Source organism: Nicotiana tabacum, chromosome 22 (assembly GCF_000715075.1).
Source record: "Nicotiana tabacum cultivar K326 chromosome 22, ASM71507v2, whole genome shotgun sequence".
Taxonomy (NCBI): Eukaryota; Viridiplantae; Streptophyta; class Magnoliopsida; order Solanales; family Solanaceae; genus Nicotiana; species Nicotiana tabacum.
Window position 1 is genome coordinate 158,372,280 of NC_134101.1, and position 18,112 is coordinate 158,390,391.

Below are 18,112 nucleotides of genomic sequence, written 5' to 3' on the forward strand. Positions count from 1 at the left end.
AACAATAAGAACTATTAAGCAAGAAAAGTAAAATAAGAGCAGTAGAGCTAAAGGACAACGCTGATGAACAGTAGGCGAAAAAGTAGAGAGTATATTCTTTTCTCAATGATTAGATGATGTTACAAAATGATTGGGGTTCCCTTTATATAATAGGGGAACCCTAAATAAGGTATATTTCTATTTACAGTAAGGAATATTCTTGGTACAACTGTCTAACCGCCTAGTATGGAATTGTACAATCCTAATCCGGGATTTGCGCTACGATCTTGGGAACGTGGCAGGAATCTAGCTCATTCTGTTACAAATCCATAACGGTACTATCTCAGGGTCGGGCATACTTTGCCTCGGTACTCCTCGTACTCCTATCTCCGATCATTGCATTCTATCTTCGAGTTTGAGTCTGGTCCACCGGGCTCGAACTCGACCTCGCCCGAGCTCAAGCTTAGGACGGACCTCGAGCCTATAAGTCGAAGACATATGATTTTGAGCATATACACTTACTATAGACAGTTCGTCATTATTAAATTTTTTGCTTCAGTATGAATCAAACCACAAGAAGCTACTGAGGGGAGGTGGAGGCGTTTTAGCATTTAAGTTAGACTTGCTCTTCTTAATTTCCTTCTTTTGTTTGTCATCTCCTTGCTTCTCATTTTTTTTGAACTTTTCTAAACTCATACATTATAGTATGACAAAATCCTACATACGAAATTCATTTTGTTTCGGGAGCTTGTTAATCCTTTTGCTGGTCAAATTATACTTTTGGTTTTGACCCAAATCTTAATCGTTTACTTCGATCCCCCAAGGAGAAGAGTAGATCGAACTAAATCAAGATTTTCCCGTCTAGCCCAAAACTGAACTAGCATTATTGTCGGCCACGTTATTTTGGGTCTTGTACTGAATGAATTTTCTTAACAAAATGAGGCTTTGATTAGTTCACCTTAATTCCATTCTAATAAAACGATTAACTGCTTAACACGAACTTTAGCGAAATATCATAAAATACCACTATATCTGAGACAGATTGGCAACTAACTCCCACATGTTACCACTATATCTGGGCTCAGCTACATGGTATACGTACAAAATCAAAACTTGTACAAAAGCTAAAGCTCCTCTGATGATCTAAGAGGCAATGGTACAGGCAAGTTTCTCGCTTGAGTACAAACTATTGTAGGAGTAACATTAACTGAACCCCAACTCATCTAACAAAGTTGAAACCACCTTCTATAATCATTTCTGCAGCCGTGCCCATTGCGCCAATACCACTACTACCCAAAAGAGCCAATGCTAACTCCTCCTCATTCCACTGTTTCAAACCCATACTTAGCCTCTTCAAAATATCTACATCCACCTCTAGCATCCAGCCTGGTGTGGATCCCACCATCAAGCTGACGAACCCTGAAACATAAGCTCTCCAGGTAGCTTTGTTGCAACCGAGGGATATTTTCCCATCCAGAGCACTGGCAAGGAACTCCAGGTGTCCCCCAAGAATAATTGATCGATGCTTGGATGCAGGTGATGATGAATCCACTCCCCATGCAAATGTTCCAGAGAGCACTGCAAAGTAAGCAAGGGCATAACCCCCCAGCATTGCAACTAGCCCTCCCGACATCCCACCACTGGGCTCCGACCCATGTGCTGATATGAACCAAGATGGCAAGGTTTCTTTAATCAATGATTGAACCAAAGCTACACCACCTGTGATCCAAACTAATGAAGCACCCAGTGAAGCTGCAAGCTTAACACGAGTCATTGCTGCAGCAAGAGAAACCTGACCATACCTCATACCATATTTACTTTTCTTTCGTTTCTCCAATTTCTCAGCAGGTAATCCACTACTTGCGATATCTCTGACAAAATGCATCAAAAGGGAGACGACTTCCTCGGTCATAAACATGGCATTTCGGACAGCTCTATGGATGCGCAAGTAGAGTATACCAGGGGCAACAGGAGAGATGCCACCAGAAAAATGAGAGCCAAAACCATGACCAAGAAGTGCACCTACCCCGCCATTGCTTGCGATGGAAGATGTAGTTAGACCTAGTGTAGCTGCAAAGCACATTCTAAGCAGTTGAACCACTGCATCGCTATTGTGGTGGAACACAGTCCGGGATGCAGAGAAAACAAGAAAGTCACTCCACCGCTTCACTTTTTGGGCCCATAGTGCAACCATGACAGGCATGCAGGGCCAAGGACAAGCTGTAGCCAAGTTACTCAAGGCTGGGCCCATCAGATTCAGAAAGCGGTCAGTTGATCTATCAAGTTTGTATGTAATGGTGAGGCTCACAAGGGCAGCCAGGGGCAAAGGAAGGGTAGCTGGAGAATTTCCACCTACAAACAGAAAAGCATAAGCTAGACATGCAGAAACAGATGAATGAACAGTTAAAACTCGAAACAGATGGACAGGATATGTATGAAAGTTCAGGGAAGTATAGCAAAGCTTTTGAATCCATCAATGATAGAGACCGGTTTTACACGCATCAATGATTGGGAGGTTAATCTTAGCACCAACAAGTTAGTTTAGCTGGCATAACTTGGTTCTCTAAAAGTACAGGGATCAAACCCTATTATCTGCACCTCCCACATGTGATAGCAAGAGAGAGAGAGAGGGCATTTCCACCCTCCCATGGAGAAATTATCACCAGAGATAACTGGTATATCCAGTAGGTGCCAAACCAATAGGTATGGGGAAAAGATTGCACTTAAACGAGAAGCAGGAAGCAGGTTTCTTACGCCACACTTTAGGTCTTGAGAATGTAATCGCTTCAACTTAGATAAGTGCTTACCTACAGTGAGACTTGGGACATTCACACCTGTTGCAGCTAAAATTTTCTTTATCTGTTGCTCCACTGTTGCTAAATTTGCAGCTGGGCTTGGCCAGTCAGTTCCATTCATAGAAGCAAGCTTCCAGATACCCCGTGTCACTTCAGCTGAAAAGTAGCTTACGATTGTTGCCAAAGACGCCGGGAGAAAGTCTGCCAGATCCTTAAGACCTGAGATGGGAAACTGCATCTTTCAAATACTAAAACATACAATTCATTGACTTAAACAGAGAACCAGCAAAATCACAAGTTAAGAAATACATGTTAGTTTCATTTTTCTTTCTTTTGTTTCCTCTCTTTTGAGTGAGAATGTGTGTCTTGGACAGGTAAAGGGGAGGTGGGTAGGATGGGGATATGATATATTTCCCATCAACACTTTATGCCTCCAGATGAAAGTGGAGGTTCTGACTATCCATTTTTATTTGATGTAGAGTTACCATCGTAGCATTGCACAAATATGTCTCTTATATCTGATAATTGGTCTTAAAAGCTACATCTCTCTCTCTGTCTCTCTGTCTTGAAAGTGTCCTTGCATGCTCGGCTGTCTAGTACATTAAACAAGTGCTCCTGAAGGCTAGACACTAAGTCAATGGCAATTGCAATTTATAACAAGTCCAGACCAGATTCTCTAACCTGTGGCTAGTTCACGTGGTGACAATCTACCATGAGCACATGCAGTGAGAGCAGCATCAAGCACAAAAGGAACAGCTTCCAGAATATCCCATGCAGGCAGTTTAAGGTGGAGAAATACATCTTCATTTCCAGGCCCGGATGAGCTACTGCTTCCAGAAGTAGTTGGTGCCAGAGACTGACCAGTTCTATTTATCTTTCTGAACATGAAGTTCAGCAGTGCTTCAACAATCTGGTGAACAGGAGTTCCAGGGAGAAGACCTGAGAGAGGTGAACCAATGCATGCTTGATGTTGCCTGTACCACAGTTTTAATTTTGGAAAAGAATCCATAAATATGGGTTCTCCAGATAATGGACTTGAAAGTCTAGACAGCCGCTTGATTTTGCTTTGATCTTTCTGCAGATCATCAGAGGATGCCAACTGGGAGTTGCGCACCAGCAAAAGGTATTCAGGAGTTAGACGGGATCCCACTGGAACAACATCCATAACATTCTCACGAGGCGGCTGATCGAACCTCCACAACTTCAGCAGAAGAGTAAATGCATTCGAGAAGATGGCATGTGAAGAAATTTCTTCAGACATTACAATCCATGTCACGTTGGGTGCACACGAACCAAAGGCCTCACAAATTGGCATCAATGCACCAGCAAGCTGTGGAACCTGGAAAATGCAACGCATAGACATTAGTACAAAATGAACAGCCTGGTTTTCTCCATCCTAATCTTATGACAGCTGCTAACTCTGGGTACTTTATTTCAGGCTTCAAGGCCCTCAAAGGTACATAAAAGACGGTACTTTATTTCAGGCTTCATTTGTGGCATGGCTAAAGTTTCCAATATTTGTACAGGCCCCTGATTGCATACAGATATATTTTTCCAAATTTATTTGTGATACCATCAAATTTTCATGAAGTGTACACAGAAGAATTTATTTCTGAACATTTGTCATCAGGTTTCAAGGTTGAGTGGCCATGCAACTGTAAGCTAGACTCTCTGCTTTTTAATGTGATTTTCAACCACACAAGCAACATAGGTGACACTTAAAGTAAATTATAAGAAGATAGGTGAAGCTGAAGTTCAACGTACCAATCCATGCAGAGAAACAATCTGAACACAATCAATAGATGACACTCCGATGAGAAGAACATTCAGGAATCGAGCATAGCCAATCAAATGGCTTTCAGTTCCAGAATAATTAGCAGAAACAGGAGGCGAAAGCAACCTGGTGATGAACAAAACAGTATGTTCCTGCAAACATGCAGATGAAACACAGAGGAAATGAGTGTGTCGACATAGAAATGGCAATTTTGATAATGACTTAGCGGAAACCAACTTCTAATACAAGTACACTATTATCTAAGTTCTTTGGCAGCTCAAATTAAAGTAATGTGCCCTAAATTACTGAAGCAGAGCATCTTAGGTAGTCTTCGAGGAAAAAAAATCACTCTTCCAAAGTGAGTTATTTTTGCGTGTGGGCTTAAGGGGTTTTCCTTTCTTAACTCCAGATCTATTCTCTTCCTTCTCGCCGTCCATCAATCTTCATTGTCACCATCTGCTAGGCTGCTACCGTTCCGCCTCTTGTTCTACAAGTCATACGAGCCGCCAATCAGCGGGTAGTGTCTTGCCTTCTCCAATCCTAGTTGCATACACAGCAGATACATCCTTTTTCTTATAGCCTGTTTGGCCAAGCTTCTTATGAGGTAAAAGTGCTTTTTTTTTTTCTAAAATTAAGGTGTTTGGCCAATCTTTTGGATGGAAAAAAGTGCTTTTGAGGAGAAGCAGGAGCAGGTTTTGAGAAGCAGGAAAAAATAGCTTCTCTCCAAAAGCACTTTTGAAAAAATATACTTAGAAGCATTTTTTATAAGCTTGGCCAAACACTAATTGCTACTCAAAAGTACTTTTCAAACTAAGTAACCAAACACAAACTGCTTCTCACCAAAAGTACTTTTTTTGAAAAACACTTCTCAATATAAGCTAATTTTAGAAGCTCGGCCAAACAGGCTATTAGTCTCCCTTAACCAACTGCCAACCGTGGAAGGGGGAAACTAAGCCGTTTCTTCATCTCTTGATGTTAATGGGATTTAAAGATGGTGTCCAGGTGAGGCCCTCGAGGCTTTGGTCTAGTGGTAAGAGTGTTGCGCGTGATGAGTGGATTAGAAGCATGCCAGAGGTCCGAACCCTGCATACAGTAGTCTTGGCATTTAAGTCGAGAGGGGTAGAGGGGCGGGCCCATTATCCATCAAGTTCCAAACCATGTGCCATTAGCCTTCGGGGATTTCTCAGCTATTAAAAAAAAGAGGTCCAGCTGTATTCTCAACCTCCCTCTTTGATTTCATTTCTTCACTTCTCTTATCCATGGATTGGGGATCTACTGCACATGCCAATGTTGGAGTTTCTCAGCCTTTGCACACTACTTGCTCTGTAATTGGTTATAGTAGTGGGTTTAGCTGTATAATGTAAGCGGCATTGGGAACCCGTACTAACTACTAGGACATTGGAAATCTTCCTGTCTTAAACGGGTTCTTTGAAAAGGGGGAAAGGGGGAAAGAAAAAAACAAATATGTTTTTTTATAATGGACAAAAATAAATGTGTATAGAAAGAAAGTTTTCATAAATAATGTAGACTCTAGAGGTTTTGAACAAAGAGAGTTTTGAGGTTCAACTACCTAAAATAGTAAAATACACCTACTTTATCTAGAGAGAAAGGCAAGTATTACCTGTATATTCCAACCACGAGCAAGAGAAGCACCACAGAGAATAGTAGCAGCAGAAATCTTGTCATCATCCGAGCCATTGACGGCAATGTCATATATTTTCTCTATTTCTGCTAAACTTCCATCAAATCCATGAGCTTAATTTCAGTTCCATACCACTGTATAAATTTCGAAAAAGAAGATCTGATATACCTGGCTTCAGGACAGAAAAGGTTTTAACTGAAGACCAGGCAGTTGCTAGGAAAAATAAGGGAAGATTTTGATTGCACAACTGCATTTTCCAAATTTTGACTACAAACATGCCATACCCTCGGAGATATAGACTGATAAAACTGAAAGCCGAATTACTAACCCCTAAACCAGATCTATTGCCCAATTTACTGCACTTTTAAGAGATTTTTTTCTAGTAAAATAATCCAAAGTTAGAGCAAATATGAGATTGACCCTTCAAGGGAATTTCTTTACTAGTAGTTTTAATTTTCTTTTCCATTATAGTTGGTTTGCCGTCCAATCTTCATCACTTCCTCTCTACCAAGACATTACTATCTTCTTTCCACCTACTCAAAATTGGCATAAAAAACTCATCTGCCTTCTGCCATTAGAGCCCATTGAAATTCCTTTTAATAAAATATTTTAATTTCTGCCAATCTGGCTTATTTCCCATAACCTCTCCTACCATTCCCGAACTCTAGTAGGCTGAGCATTCTTTATAACTTCTGGAACTTTATTATTTAGTCATATTAATTCAGATTCTGATCCACTCGGCCCGTTTTATAAGCCAGCTTAGATGGAATAATTCATGTTGAAGGCCTATCTTTATTTCAGTCGGAGAGTATCGTTTTGTGAGTAGTTAAATGTGCATCAGTTCTCTTATCTATATCTTTTCACGCTCTCAACATGTTTGAAAACTCCAACTAGGAAACATGAACCAGTGGCACTCTGTAGAATATTACTATTTGAAGCAAGTATTCCGGGCAGAAGATAATGAACAAATTAGGAGACAAGGAAAACTTTCTAATTGACAACTCAGTTGTACCTTGATGCTGGTGTTGATACTAAAGAACTGACCATTGGAGGAGTTAAGGGAGACCCCTTCATCAATGATGACCAGCCAGGCATTTGGCCCGAGACACTACGAGGCACTTGATCGCATCTACCTTTTACATATCCGGGCCACAAATAAGCAGACGTGTCCAAAATGTTTCTAGCAATGCAAGCTTCGACAATCAAGTGCCGCAGGTTTCCAGCTACAAATTGTTAGAGATTAGCCTAAAAACATACATCAATAGTCTGACATACTAGCATAGAAGAGAAGTAACAGATGCACCATCAATGAAGTCAAGTTTTCCAATCATACCATCCGCACGCAATCACCCATCAAAAATAAATAAATAAATATAACAAAACAAGGGAAGAAACAGGAAAATAACATAAATACCCAACTGAGGACAAAAGGCAAAATTGAGAGTTTCATCTAACTTACCATTGACATGGATGAAGATGAGGCAAACTTGATTAGCAATTTCGTCAAAGTAACAGCATAAAGCAAGTTAAACCACATGGGACAACTAATACAAGACAGACGCGCTGAAATTTCTTGCAGTTCAATAAAGAGATAACTCACCGCAATTGACAGGCATGTCATTTAAGCTCATTCCCTCAAAATAGCCACTCCCAACACGTAAACCTGAAAGGAACATCATTGCTTTTGCGGCAGCTTGATTTGCCAATGGAGCAGCAGGCAATGGTGGGGTCAACAAGCCTTCATAATCGTCAAGTTGCTGAAGAGTAGATAGCAAGTCTTGGTGACGCTTTCTGGAGGACTCTTTAGTTTGATTGGTAGAGCTACAATTCCTTTCCTCCTCTTCAATAAGATTCGCTATTGCTAGTGGTGTAATCGACAACAACAAGCATAAGCAAGTATCTAGGCGAGGTACAGGTCCCTCACTTGGATCCCTTTCCTACATTGACCAAAAGCGGTTAGAAGATTCCAATTATGAAACCAAAAGCAAATCCAGCTCCCCTTTCCCCCACCCACCCACCCACAACAGTGACAAACACACAACATCATACATATTTCCAGAACCTTCTACAGAAAGAAATGCAATGGTTCAATAATAAAGCAACCCTAAATTCAGCTTTAGCTAATGCATCGATTTACTTTCCAGAATTTAAACTTGAATTGTTTCCTGCAATATCACATTGGAAGCATAGTTTCCCAATTTTTGTTTTTTTGGGACTGGTAACATGTTTCCCTAACCTGAATTCAACTTAACAATGAATGGAAGGGATTCATCATGAATTCTTACTCTATTAACAAGCCTTAGGGCTGCAATCCATAATCCAAGAAAAGTGTCCTGCCAGGTTGTAGAGTTAACTGCCTGCAGAGCCTTCACTAGACCTGCAATACAACTTCAGTTTAGCAATGTCATTTAGAGCAGGTTATACTCACTAACAACTTAGGGGTCGTTTGGTATGAGGTATAAGAAGGTATAGGGGTGGTATAAAAATTTAATACCACCTTAATACACTGTTTGGTTAGCAAACCAGGTATAAGTTATCCCGGTGTTAATTTTAACACCGGGATAACTTATACCTTATAGAGGGTGGGGTAATTAGCACCGTATAACTTATACCTTCTTCTTAGAAATTATACAATAGTCATTCTTAATACAACATACCAAACAGTGAACAACAATCCCAGCATAACTTATCCCAACATAAGTTATACCGGCATAACTTATACCGGCATAAGCCCTATTCCAACCAAATGACCCCTTAGAGTACTATGTATACCGGTGAGTGTTTCAGCAGCACTTGTAGCTGCTACTTGTGACCCATCAATGGTGTCCTCTAGAAAGAGATCGAAGGGGAGCCACAGCACTGATGGACTAGCACCATGACACTGATCTGCAGAAGATGCAAGCGAACCAGACACCACTACAGCATGAAACTTTTTCTGTGAGCTTGTTTTGCGCTTTCTAGAGAGGACTACATGATTATCTGATGTTAACTGCAGCAAAGCCTCCGGAGAAATATTCTTAGAGTTTCTTAAAGCTGATGAGTTTGACACGAGAAGTCTTAAATTCTGGGTAAAAGATTCCCAATGTCCGGGCCTAAAGAAAAAATAAAACATGAACAATGAGCCACTGCAATATCAATTTAGTTGTATTTATTAATTGCTTAACAAAACAGTGAAAAAAGGCAACCGGTAATATGCAAACTTGAGTGAGGGGTACTGTCACTATTAACAAGAGCAGCAGTTGAGAAAATAAAGGTATATGATCTTACATGTTCTTGCGTGCCAAATAAAGGATCGCAGAAGTCACTTTATCTCGAAAAAATTCACCAATTATTTCAATAGCCATAACTGTGTTCATTTTACATAATCCTTCATGCTTTTCTGTTCTTCCCCCAGCAAAACCATCATGATTATTCAATCCCATGTCTTGAGATGTAATAGGCCACCTGGACTTCTTTTCAGCAGTCAGTTCCATCAATCCCTCATCATCAAGGGACGCATCAAGTAACTCCCATACAATAGCAAAAACAAATTCAACCACAATTAGACCACTTTCAGATCCTTGAAGTCCAAATATCTGGTAAAGATGTAATGTATCATTTATTGCTTCCATGATCCTGCAAATTTATTCACATTTATTAACTGTTGATACTAAATTAATTGACCGCCTTTGCACTAGTTCAAACAAATTCAAAATAAATTGGCAATTCTGAGTCAATATACTTCTCATTTAAATGGATATCTTATGACCTCTGGGGTAATAAAGACAGGAAAATTCCCGGACCATAAAGTGAGAAAAATAATTATAGTTCCTATGAGTTCCACTTATATCATTTTCAGAATAATGATCATCTGAACTTTGCTAGATGGCACTTAAAAAATCCTCATCTTGGAAAGGGGTGCTCTGCAAGCGAACAATTGAAAATATATAAACAAAAGAAATTACGGGAAAAAGAAGCTAAGTTGCTCGGACACGGGTGCGGGTATCCGACAGGGGGTGCGGATCTAGAGGTCGGATCCTTCGAAATGTAAAATCTAAGATTCGGAGATACAGATCCTAGTATGGATACGGGTGCGGGGATCCGGCTAAAAATAATTCAAAAAAAAATAAAAATATAAAATATAAAAAAATATCTCTAAATTATGAAAAAAATTGTGGAATACTTACCTACAGCTTGTAAAGTGTGGATTTCTTTTTTATTTCTCAAGTTGGAGGCATGATTTCTTGATTTTCTTCCATTCCGAATTCTCCTAATGGTTAACTTTTTCTTATAGTTACCTTCATATACAGTTAAATATTAATTTTATAATTTAGATTAGATCTCTAATTATTATTATAAAAATCGAACTTACTGTGTGTCAAGTTTTCACTACAAAGGGTACAATAGTATTAAATATAATAATATCCAAATAAAGTCAAAATCTTGCACTTTCCCAATTCTCGAATGCTCCGTCTTCCCCAATCTCAATTGATATTCTCTCCTGCTCTTTCTGCTCGATCAAGACGAGAAGCAGAAAGTAAAGGGTCCATTTCCAAGATAAGATATGTCATTTTCTTCAATTTACCCTAGTTTGGGTTCTGATCTCGGGAATTAAATTGTATCTCTTCTCGAATTTTTTCACCCGTCATGGTCAAAGCACCCAAAATCTTTTGACCAGATCCGGTACGAATCCCATACCCGCACCCACACCAGTGTCGTGTCGACCCGGGTGCGGCACCTAAACTGCCCTGTTAGAGCAACTTAGGAAAGAAGAGCCCTTTAAATAAAGATTTTTGGAATAAGAATCTCAATTAATATTTTCCTGAAAAAGAAGTGATACTCTGGCCTCCGGAACGGTCAAAAATTGGAATGTTATCTACTGAAGTTATCAACTTAATTAGGTGGACAAAGTGTCCAAGGAAAGGAAGGCCAAAAACCTACTTTACTATTGACTCAAAAGTAAATAAATGTACGCTTTCCTTTTTCACCCCAATTACCTTTCCACCTTCTCCAAGCTCACCATCTAACCAGAAAATCTAAACAAATTTAATAAATGAATTCCCACGGTGTCAACTCAAATGCTATATCGCATCAATGTTTTTTAAAGCTAAGATTAAACTTAATAAAATGCAGATCAAGTATTAATGACCAACATGCATAAAAACTCGTCTGAAGTAGTAAAGGATGTGAAACGAGGCATACTTTTGATAATTTGGACCATTAATCAGAGACGCCAATGAGAAAGCATATCTTTTTAGAAGTTCCATATAGAGCCTATACGCCACTGGATAGCTCCTGCGAGCAGGGATCACTCTGCAAAGAGAAAAAAGGAAAAAAAGCATGAACAAAAAACAAAGACTAAAAAACCATTAACCAACCACCACACCTCAATCCCAAACTAGTTAGAGTTGGCTATACGAATCTTCTATATCTATCGTGTTCTATAAAAGCCAATTTCACTTTTTTTGTAACTGAGAAATCCATTGTTCATAGCCTTGAAAATTGATGGATAATGGACTCACCCCTCTACCCTTCTCCACTTAAATATCATACTTGGTTCACGGATTCAAACTCATAGTCTACCAAAGCCCTAGGGGCTATAGTATACGAGCCAATTTCATTACAATACAAAACATCACGATAAACTAATAAAGATAAATGCATTTCTTAAATTGTATAACCACGTCATCTAAATTATTATTAGAATGGGACACTTTCATTAATCTAATTACATATGTCTCAACATTCCTCTACGTGGGGGCTCATTATTTTCTATTAGTACAAGCTCGTGAAAATACTTTCTATTATTGAGTAGTTATTAGAATTTAACCTAGCAACTATGTCGAATAGGTTATCACCTCATCTAAAAGCTTAAACTTTAACATTAGAGTTGAACATTTTGTTCAATTATATTAACCGCCTGAATAGGTTGGGTATTAAACTTAAGTTCTATGGAATATATATATATATATATATAGACACACACACACAATCAGGCCACTTAATAACATTGATCGGTAACCTCGAACAAATGGCAAGTAAGCTATACCTGGTGGAAAGAAGAGCGAGAACGAACATAGGAGGGACAACACGAAGGGTCAAAGCTTTCTCTAGAAACTTCCAAGCAATAGGAACGTTATTAGCCCAACAGATATGAGAAACGAGAAGGTTCGCTACGTCGGTGGAAGGCATGGAGAGTCCAGCAGAGTTAAGGTTGGAAGAAAGTTGGATGGCCCACATCAAAGGGTCGGTGCCTTTCTGCTGAGCCGACTTGGTCAGTTCCATCACTCCGTCCCATAGGTTTGATTGTATTTGTACGGAGGACACCATGGCTGCCATGGCGATTTACTTAGGGTTTAAGCTTTAGATCTGAAGATTTTCTTCTATCATGAATAGTACTAGAGCTGCTCAAAATTTGGACTAATGGGGAAAGAAGTTTCGAAGTGTTGGCTCTTTCGTTCTGTGCAGAGGAAGACTTGGTAATACAATTGAGAGTCAGTTTTGAAGGCTTTTGCTTCGTTGATTCTTCTCTTTTTCTTGACCCCTATTACCTTTGCTGGACCCACTTATATTTTTGAGTCGTTTTCAAAAAAATTGCCCAAATATTTGATTAATGTTATAAATTAAAGACTGTAAAGTAAATAAATCAAAGACAAGTATAGGGAGAGAGATTGATATACTATTGAACTTTCAAACTGACGTAGATAATAAACTGAAATCTCTTCTATTTACAGAATAAAGGAAGCTGCTGTGTAAGCTGCTGTGTAAGCTGCTACTACAAGCTGTTGTGTAAGCTGCTACTACAAGTTGTTGTGTAAGCTGCTACTACAAGCTGTTATGTAAGTTGTTGTGTAAGCTGCTACGCAAGCTGTTGTGTAAGCTGCTACTATACCAGACATGGATAATCTTCTACCTAGGGTAATGTTTATCCATAACCGGGTACCGAAGTGATAAGCTCTTCAGGAAGCTTATTTCCAATAGAGTACTAAATAGATAAACATATTTACGGTGGAGTCTCATATAGATAAGCTTCTTCAGGAAGATTATTTACAACGGAGTACTAAATGAACATCCATAATATAATATATTTATAACACTCCCCCTTGGATGTTCATTAAAAGATAATGTGTCTCATTAAAACCTTACTAGGAAAAACCACGTGGGAAAAAAATCCTAGTGAAGGAAAAAGAGTACACATATTTAGTAATACGCATTGTTAGGTGCCTCATTAAAAACCTTATAAGGAAAACCCCATGGGAAAAAACCTTAGTAAGGGAAAAAGAGTGCATCGCGTATTTTACTCCCCTGATGAAAACCTTGTTTCAAATATTTGAGTCTCCGCATTCCAATCTTGTATACCATCTTCTCAAAAGTTGAAGTTGGCAAAGATTTAGTGAATAAATCTGCTGGATTATCACTTGAACGGATTTGTTGCACATCAATGTCACCACTTTTCTGAAGATCGTGTGTGTAGAATAACTTTGGTGAAATGTATTTCGTCCTATCTCCTTTTATAAATCCTCCCTTCAATTGGGCTATGCATGCAGCATTGTCTTCGTATAAAATTGTGGGTCTTTTCTCACATTTCAAACCATATTTTTCTCGAATAAATGAATTATTGATCTCAACCATACGCATTCCCTACTTGCTTCATGAATAGCTATTATCTCAGCGTGATTTGAAGAAGTAGCAATAATAGATTGCTTTGTGGAGCGCCATGATATGATAGTACCTCCATATGTAAATACGTAGCCGGTTTGAGATCGAGCTTTATGGGCATCAGATAAATAACCTGCATCTGCATTACCAATACGATCTGCACCACTTTTGTTAGCATTAGCAAGATAAATAAGTGCACCATCTACACCGAGATAGAGTATTTCAGGACCAAGGAGCTCTTCATCCTCTTCTAGAGGTTGGAACGGATCCTTATTCACTTCAAGTGATTGAATATTCATTGGTATACTTAATGGGTACACTTTGTCCATGTAAAAGTATTTTTAAGACCCTCTTGGAGCTCTTCCGGAGTTCCAATAAGATTTATGTCACCAACATAAACAACAAGTGTAACAAATTTTGATGACATTTTCTTTATAAAAATACATGGACAAATAACATAATTTATGTAACTTTCTTTCAGCAAATATTTACTGAGGCGATTATGCCACACGCGCACAGATTGCTTTAAACCGTACAAAGATCTTTATAATTTGATCGAGTACATTTCCTGAGATTTTGAATATGCTTCAGGCATTTGAAATCATTCAAGAATCTTTATATAGATTTGATCAAATGAGTCATATAGGTTATGACTCTCATTTAAATGGCATGACATCTTCAGGTGTCTGGACTACTGGTCCGATCCTCACAATATTTTACAGTATTGTGCACTATATTGTATCAAATATATCGTCGACGATCATTTTGTATCGGTTCGCAATCGACATAACTTGTTGAGATCTCATCACTTTCTTTATATTCAGGTACCTGAACTTCTTCTGGAGTTTCATGAAATGTTATGTCGTGGGCTCTTCTAGAGCTCATTTCCTCCTCATTATGATCATTAGCTCCTTATCATTTTTCAAGGATTGTTACCTTTGGAACCGATTGGTCTACCACGCTTCATGTGTATAGTAAACTCTATCCTTCGAGGACTTTAAATTTTAATAGGAGCATTTGAAGTTGAAATATGATATTTGATTTTGGATCAGCAAATGCTTCTGGCATTTGACTTGAATTATCTTCTAAGTGAGGATCATATTAATGATAATTCGATTCATATAGCATATTTTCAGCTGTTTATTCTATCCCCCAAATGTTAGAAAACTAACATATATTCCCAATCTTCTTTGGGAAACATATCTTTGTGCATTGTGATAGAGAAATTAATCATATACCACACGTCAAAAGATAGTAAAAATATTTGGTTTCTGATCCTAAACCAATTGTGAGGGGAGGACTTATCATATATTATTGGTCCGATGCATACAAGTGCTGCTATATGCAATCTAGAAAATCTTAGACCAACACATGAAGTTTTGTTCTCATAAGCAATAGTTTAGCCATTAATAGGAGGTATTCAATGCTAAACCAGCTTGGATGCAAACCAGCATTACCAAGATGAACTTTCTTGATTTCATAATCTGAAAGTTTTACTCTTAGTTGAGAAAAACAATTTCAAATGCCAAACTGCAGGTTGACAATGAACACACATGTAACCATCTTATATATGCATCTATAAGTGGTTCACATGATAGGTGAATGAGCCCATATTCACCTTTTATATATTTCAGAATCAGGGGTATTAGTCCCAACTTTAGCTGGTATAATCAATTTATTATGAGAACAAGCAACACATAAGAATTCTTGAAGAATCTTCTAGTTCTTCAGTATATGCTTATCTGAATTCTCAAATAACTCATTTAAAAATGGCAAATGAAAACTTCAAGTTTATCATGGCATGCACTATCTTTTAGTAAACTTCTGGTTTACTATGACATAAACTTTTGCATTAGTAAACTTCTGATTTACTGTGGCTACTTTTGTATTAGTAAACTTCTGGTTTACTATGATACATGATATAGTACAAAATTGAAGAATAATGCGGGTAACTTCTCACATACATATTATTCTAACCCTATGATTGTGGAAACATGAAGATTTTCAATCTTCTAATCATTTGTAGTCTCAGTATGATTGTCATTTATATTAGTAAACTTCAGGTTTACTACAACATATGTTTTGACCATAGTCATATAATATGAATGACATATTTGTATATAAGCTCTTCGAGAGACTTCATTTATTATCCACAATCTAATATTTATCGGACACTACTGGTGTCATGTGTCTTCTAGACAAACAGTTAGCTCTTCAGGAGTTGTTGATACATTTTGTATTATCAAATATTGCTCAGACACTTCTGGTATCCACCAACTTTGTGAAAAATATCTCCTTCAGGGAGAAACGCCATTAACATTTGAATATTTTATATCAAAGCGGTAACCACATAGTCATTACATCCTTCAGAGAAAGATACACGAGTTGTTATTTACTTCGGGGAACTCGATAACTAACCATAACATATTAATGTGGTTGTAGTAGAAAGCATTCTACAAGAATACTTTTGCCTTGGAATGATATTTAATAAAATTATCCAAGATATTTTATGTACAACGGGTACGTGCGACAATGATCTTTATGTCACAAAAATAAGATTTATATCCTTTGTTATTCTACCTCTTCAGGAGGTAAGTTGTGGTGTTTATTCATTCACTCCAGGGAATGAAAATGTGTTTCAAAAATAACTTTGAATAGCTTATTATTTTATTTAAGCACAGAAAGACACAGTTTCATAATATTTTCCTGCTTCAGGAGAAAATTTCAATTGTGTTACTTCTTCAGGAGCAAATTTAAAATACGAAATATTGAGTATATATTCCCTCAAACATATTACCTCTTCTGAAGGTGAATTGTAATATATTCACATCAAAAACGCGTTCATATTTACGAGCTTTATTAATATTGTCACATTCACTTCGGGGAATGGATTAATATATATCAAAAGTTCTCATTCTTCAGGGAACGAAACATAATTATTTAAATGTGAATTAATCACACCAAATTGTGTGACGGCTTAGAACCTCTTTTAAGATATTGCTACTTCAGGAGCAAATCGAGGCATGCAAGTAATGTAGAGAAATTTTCTCTAATTTATATTCAATTGTAACCATAGAAAGCCTAAATTATCACTTCTGGTGGTCATAGGCATATACCATTTCTGGTAGTTGTATATTATTTTCAAACTCTACTAGAGTTGCAAGCAAACTTATTGTCTTTGCTCGCCTTTAGAATCAAGTTATAGGACTTCAATATAAGGGTTTTCCTTACCTGATAAGCATGAAATGCTTTTAAAGTGGTGCTTGTGTTTTATACATGGTAGATGATGATGCTCATGAAATCATCGTAACCAAGAGCGTGACTTTAGTTAGGACATATATCTTCAACCGGGAGGGACGTTACTGCCAGCATCTCAACACCTCAGTTGGTTAGACTTACTTAATTTTAAAGCTCTACCATTCACCTGAGATAGGAAAATCAAATTCGAAGTAAGTGCTCAAAATGACAGAGTCTCGTGCTGATAATGTGTTATAAAATAAAGAATGTAAAGTAAATAAATCAAAGACAAGTATAGGGAGAGAGATTGATATATTATTGAACTTTCAAACTGATGTACATAATGAACTGAAATCTCTTCTATTTATAGAAGAAAGGAAGCTGTTGTGTAAGCTGTTGTGTAAGCTGCTACTACAAGCTGCTGTGTAATCTGCTATAACAAGTTGCTGTGTAAGCTGCTACGCAAGCTGCTGCGTAAGCTGCTACTGCAAGTTGCTGCGTAAGCTGCTACTGCAAGTTGCTGCGTAAGCTGCTACTATACCAGATATGGATAATCTTCTACCTAGGGTAATGTTTATCCATAATCGGGTACCGAAGTGATAAGCTTCTTCATGAAGCTTATTTTCAATAGAGTACTAAATAGATAAACATATTTACGGTGGAGTCCCATATGGATAAGCTTCTTCAGGAAGATTATTTATAACAGAGTACTAAATGAACATCCATAATATAATATATTTATAACAAGTAAAACATAATACTACTCCGGCTTCTACATCATTGCGGGATATTGAACAAAATATTTTTCAAAGTTTGGTATTAGAGCTATAAAAAGATGTTTGTGTGAAATAAGTTTTGTATTTCCTCTTTTTAACTATTCAACATTCGAAGTTTCAGTTAATACAAAAATAAAGCTATGTAATAAAAGTTTACGATTCCTAGAGTTTGATTTTGATCATTTCAGTTAATCATTATATCGCACTTAATGGCGAGATACTTGTTTAGTTTGATGCCTTAAAATGGTTTGTGCAGTCAGATATTTGGAAT

At 37.8% G+C, this 18,112-nt stretch overlaps 1 protein-coding gene across 1 annotated transcript; it reads right to left on the reverse strand.

The window, feature by feature from the left end:
* Positions 1–931: 931 nt before the first annotated feature.
* LOC107760000 (mediator of RNA polymerase II transcription subunit 33A) lies at positions 932–12,687 on the reverse strand. The gene is made up of 12 exons (XM_075245165.1): positions 12,219–12,687; positions 11,372–11,482; positions 9,458–9,805; positions 8,963–9,282; positions 8,476–8,567; positions 7,791–8,127; positions 7,203–7,413; positions 6,170–6,284; positions 4,539–4,700; positions 3,456–4,113; positions 2,787–2,993; positions 932–2,331 (listed from the first exon to the last, which is right to left on the reverse strand). Exons 1-12 carry the CDS (start codon positions 12,506–12,508, stop codon positions 1,199–1,201), a joined length of 3,984 nt encoding a protein of 1,327 aa, XP_075101266.1. The 5' UTR covers positions 12,509–12,687; the 3' UTR covers positions 932–1,198.
* Between the last annotated feature and the right edge of the window lie 5,425 nt (positions 12,688–18,112).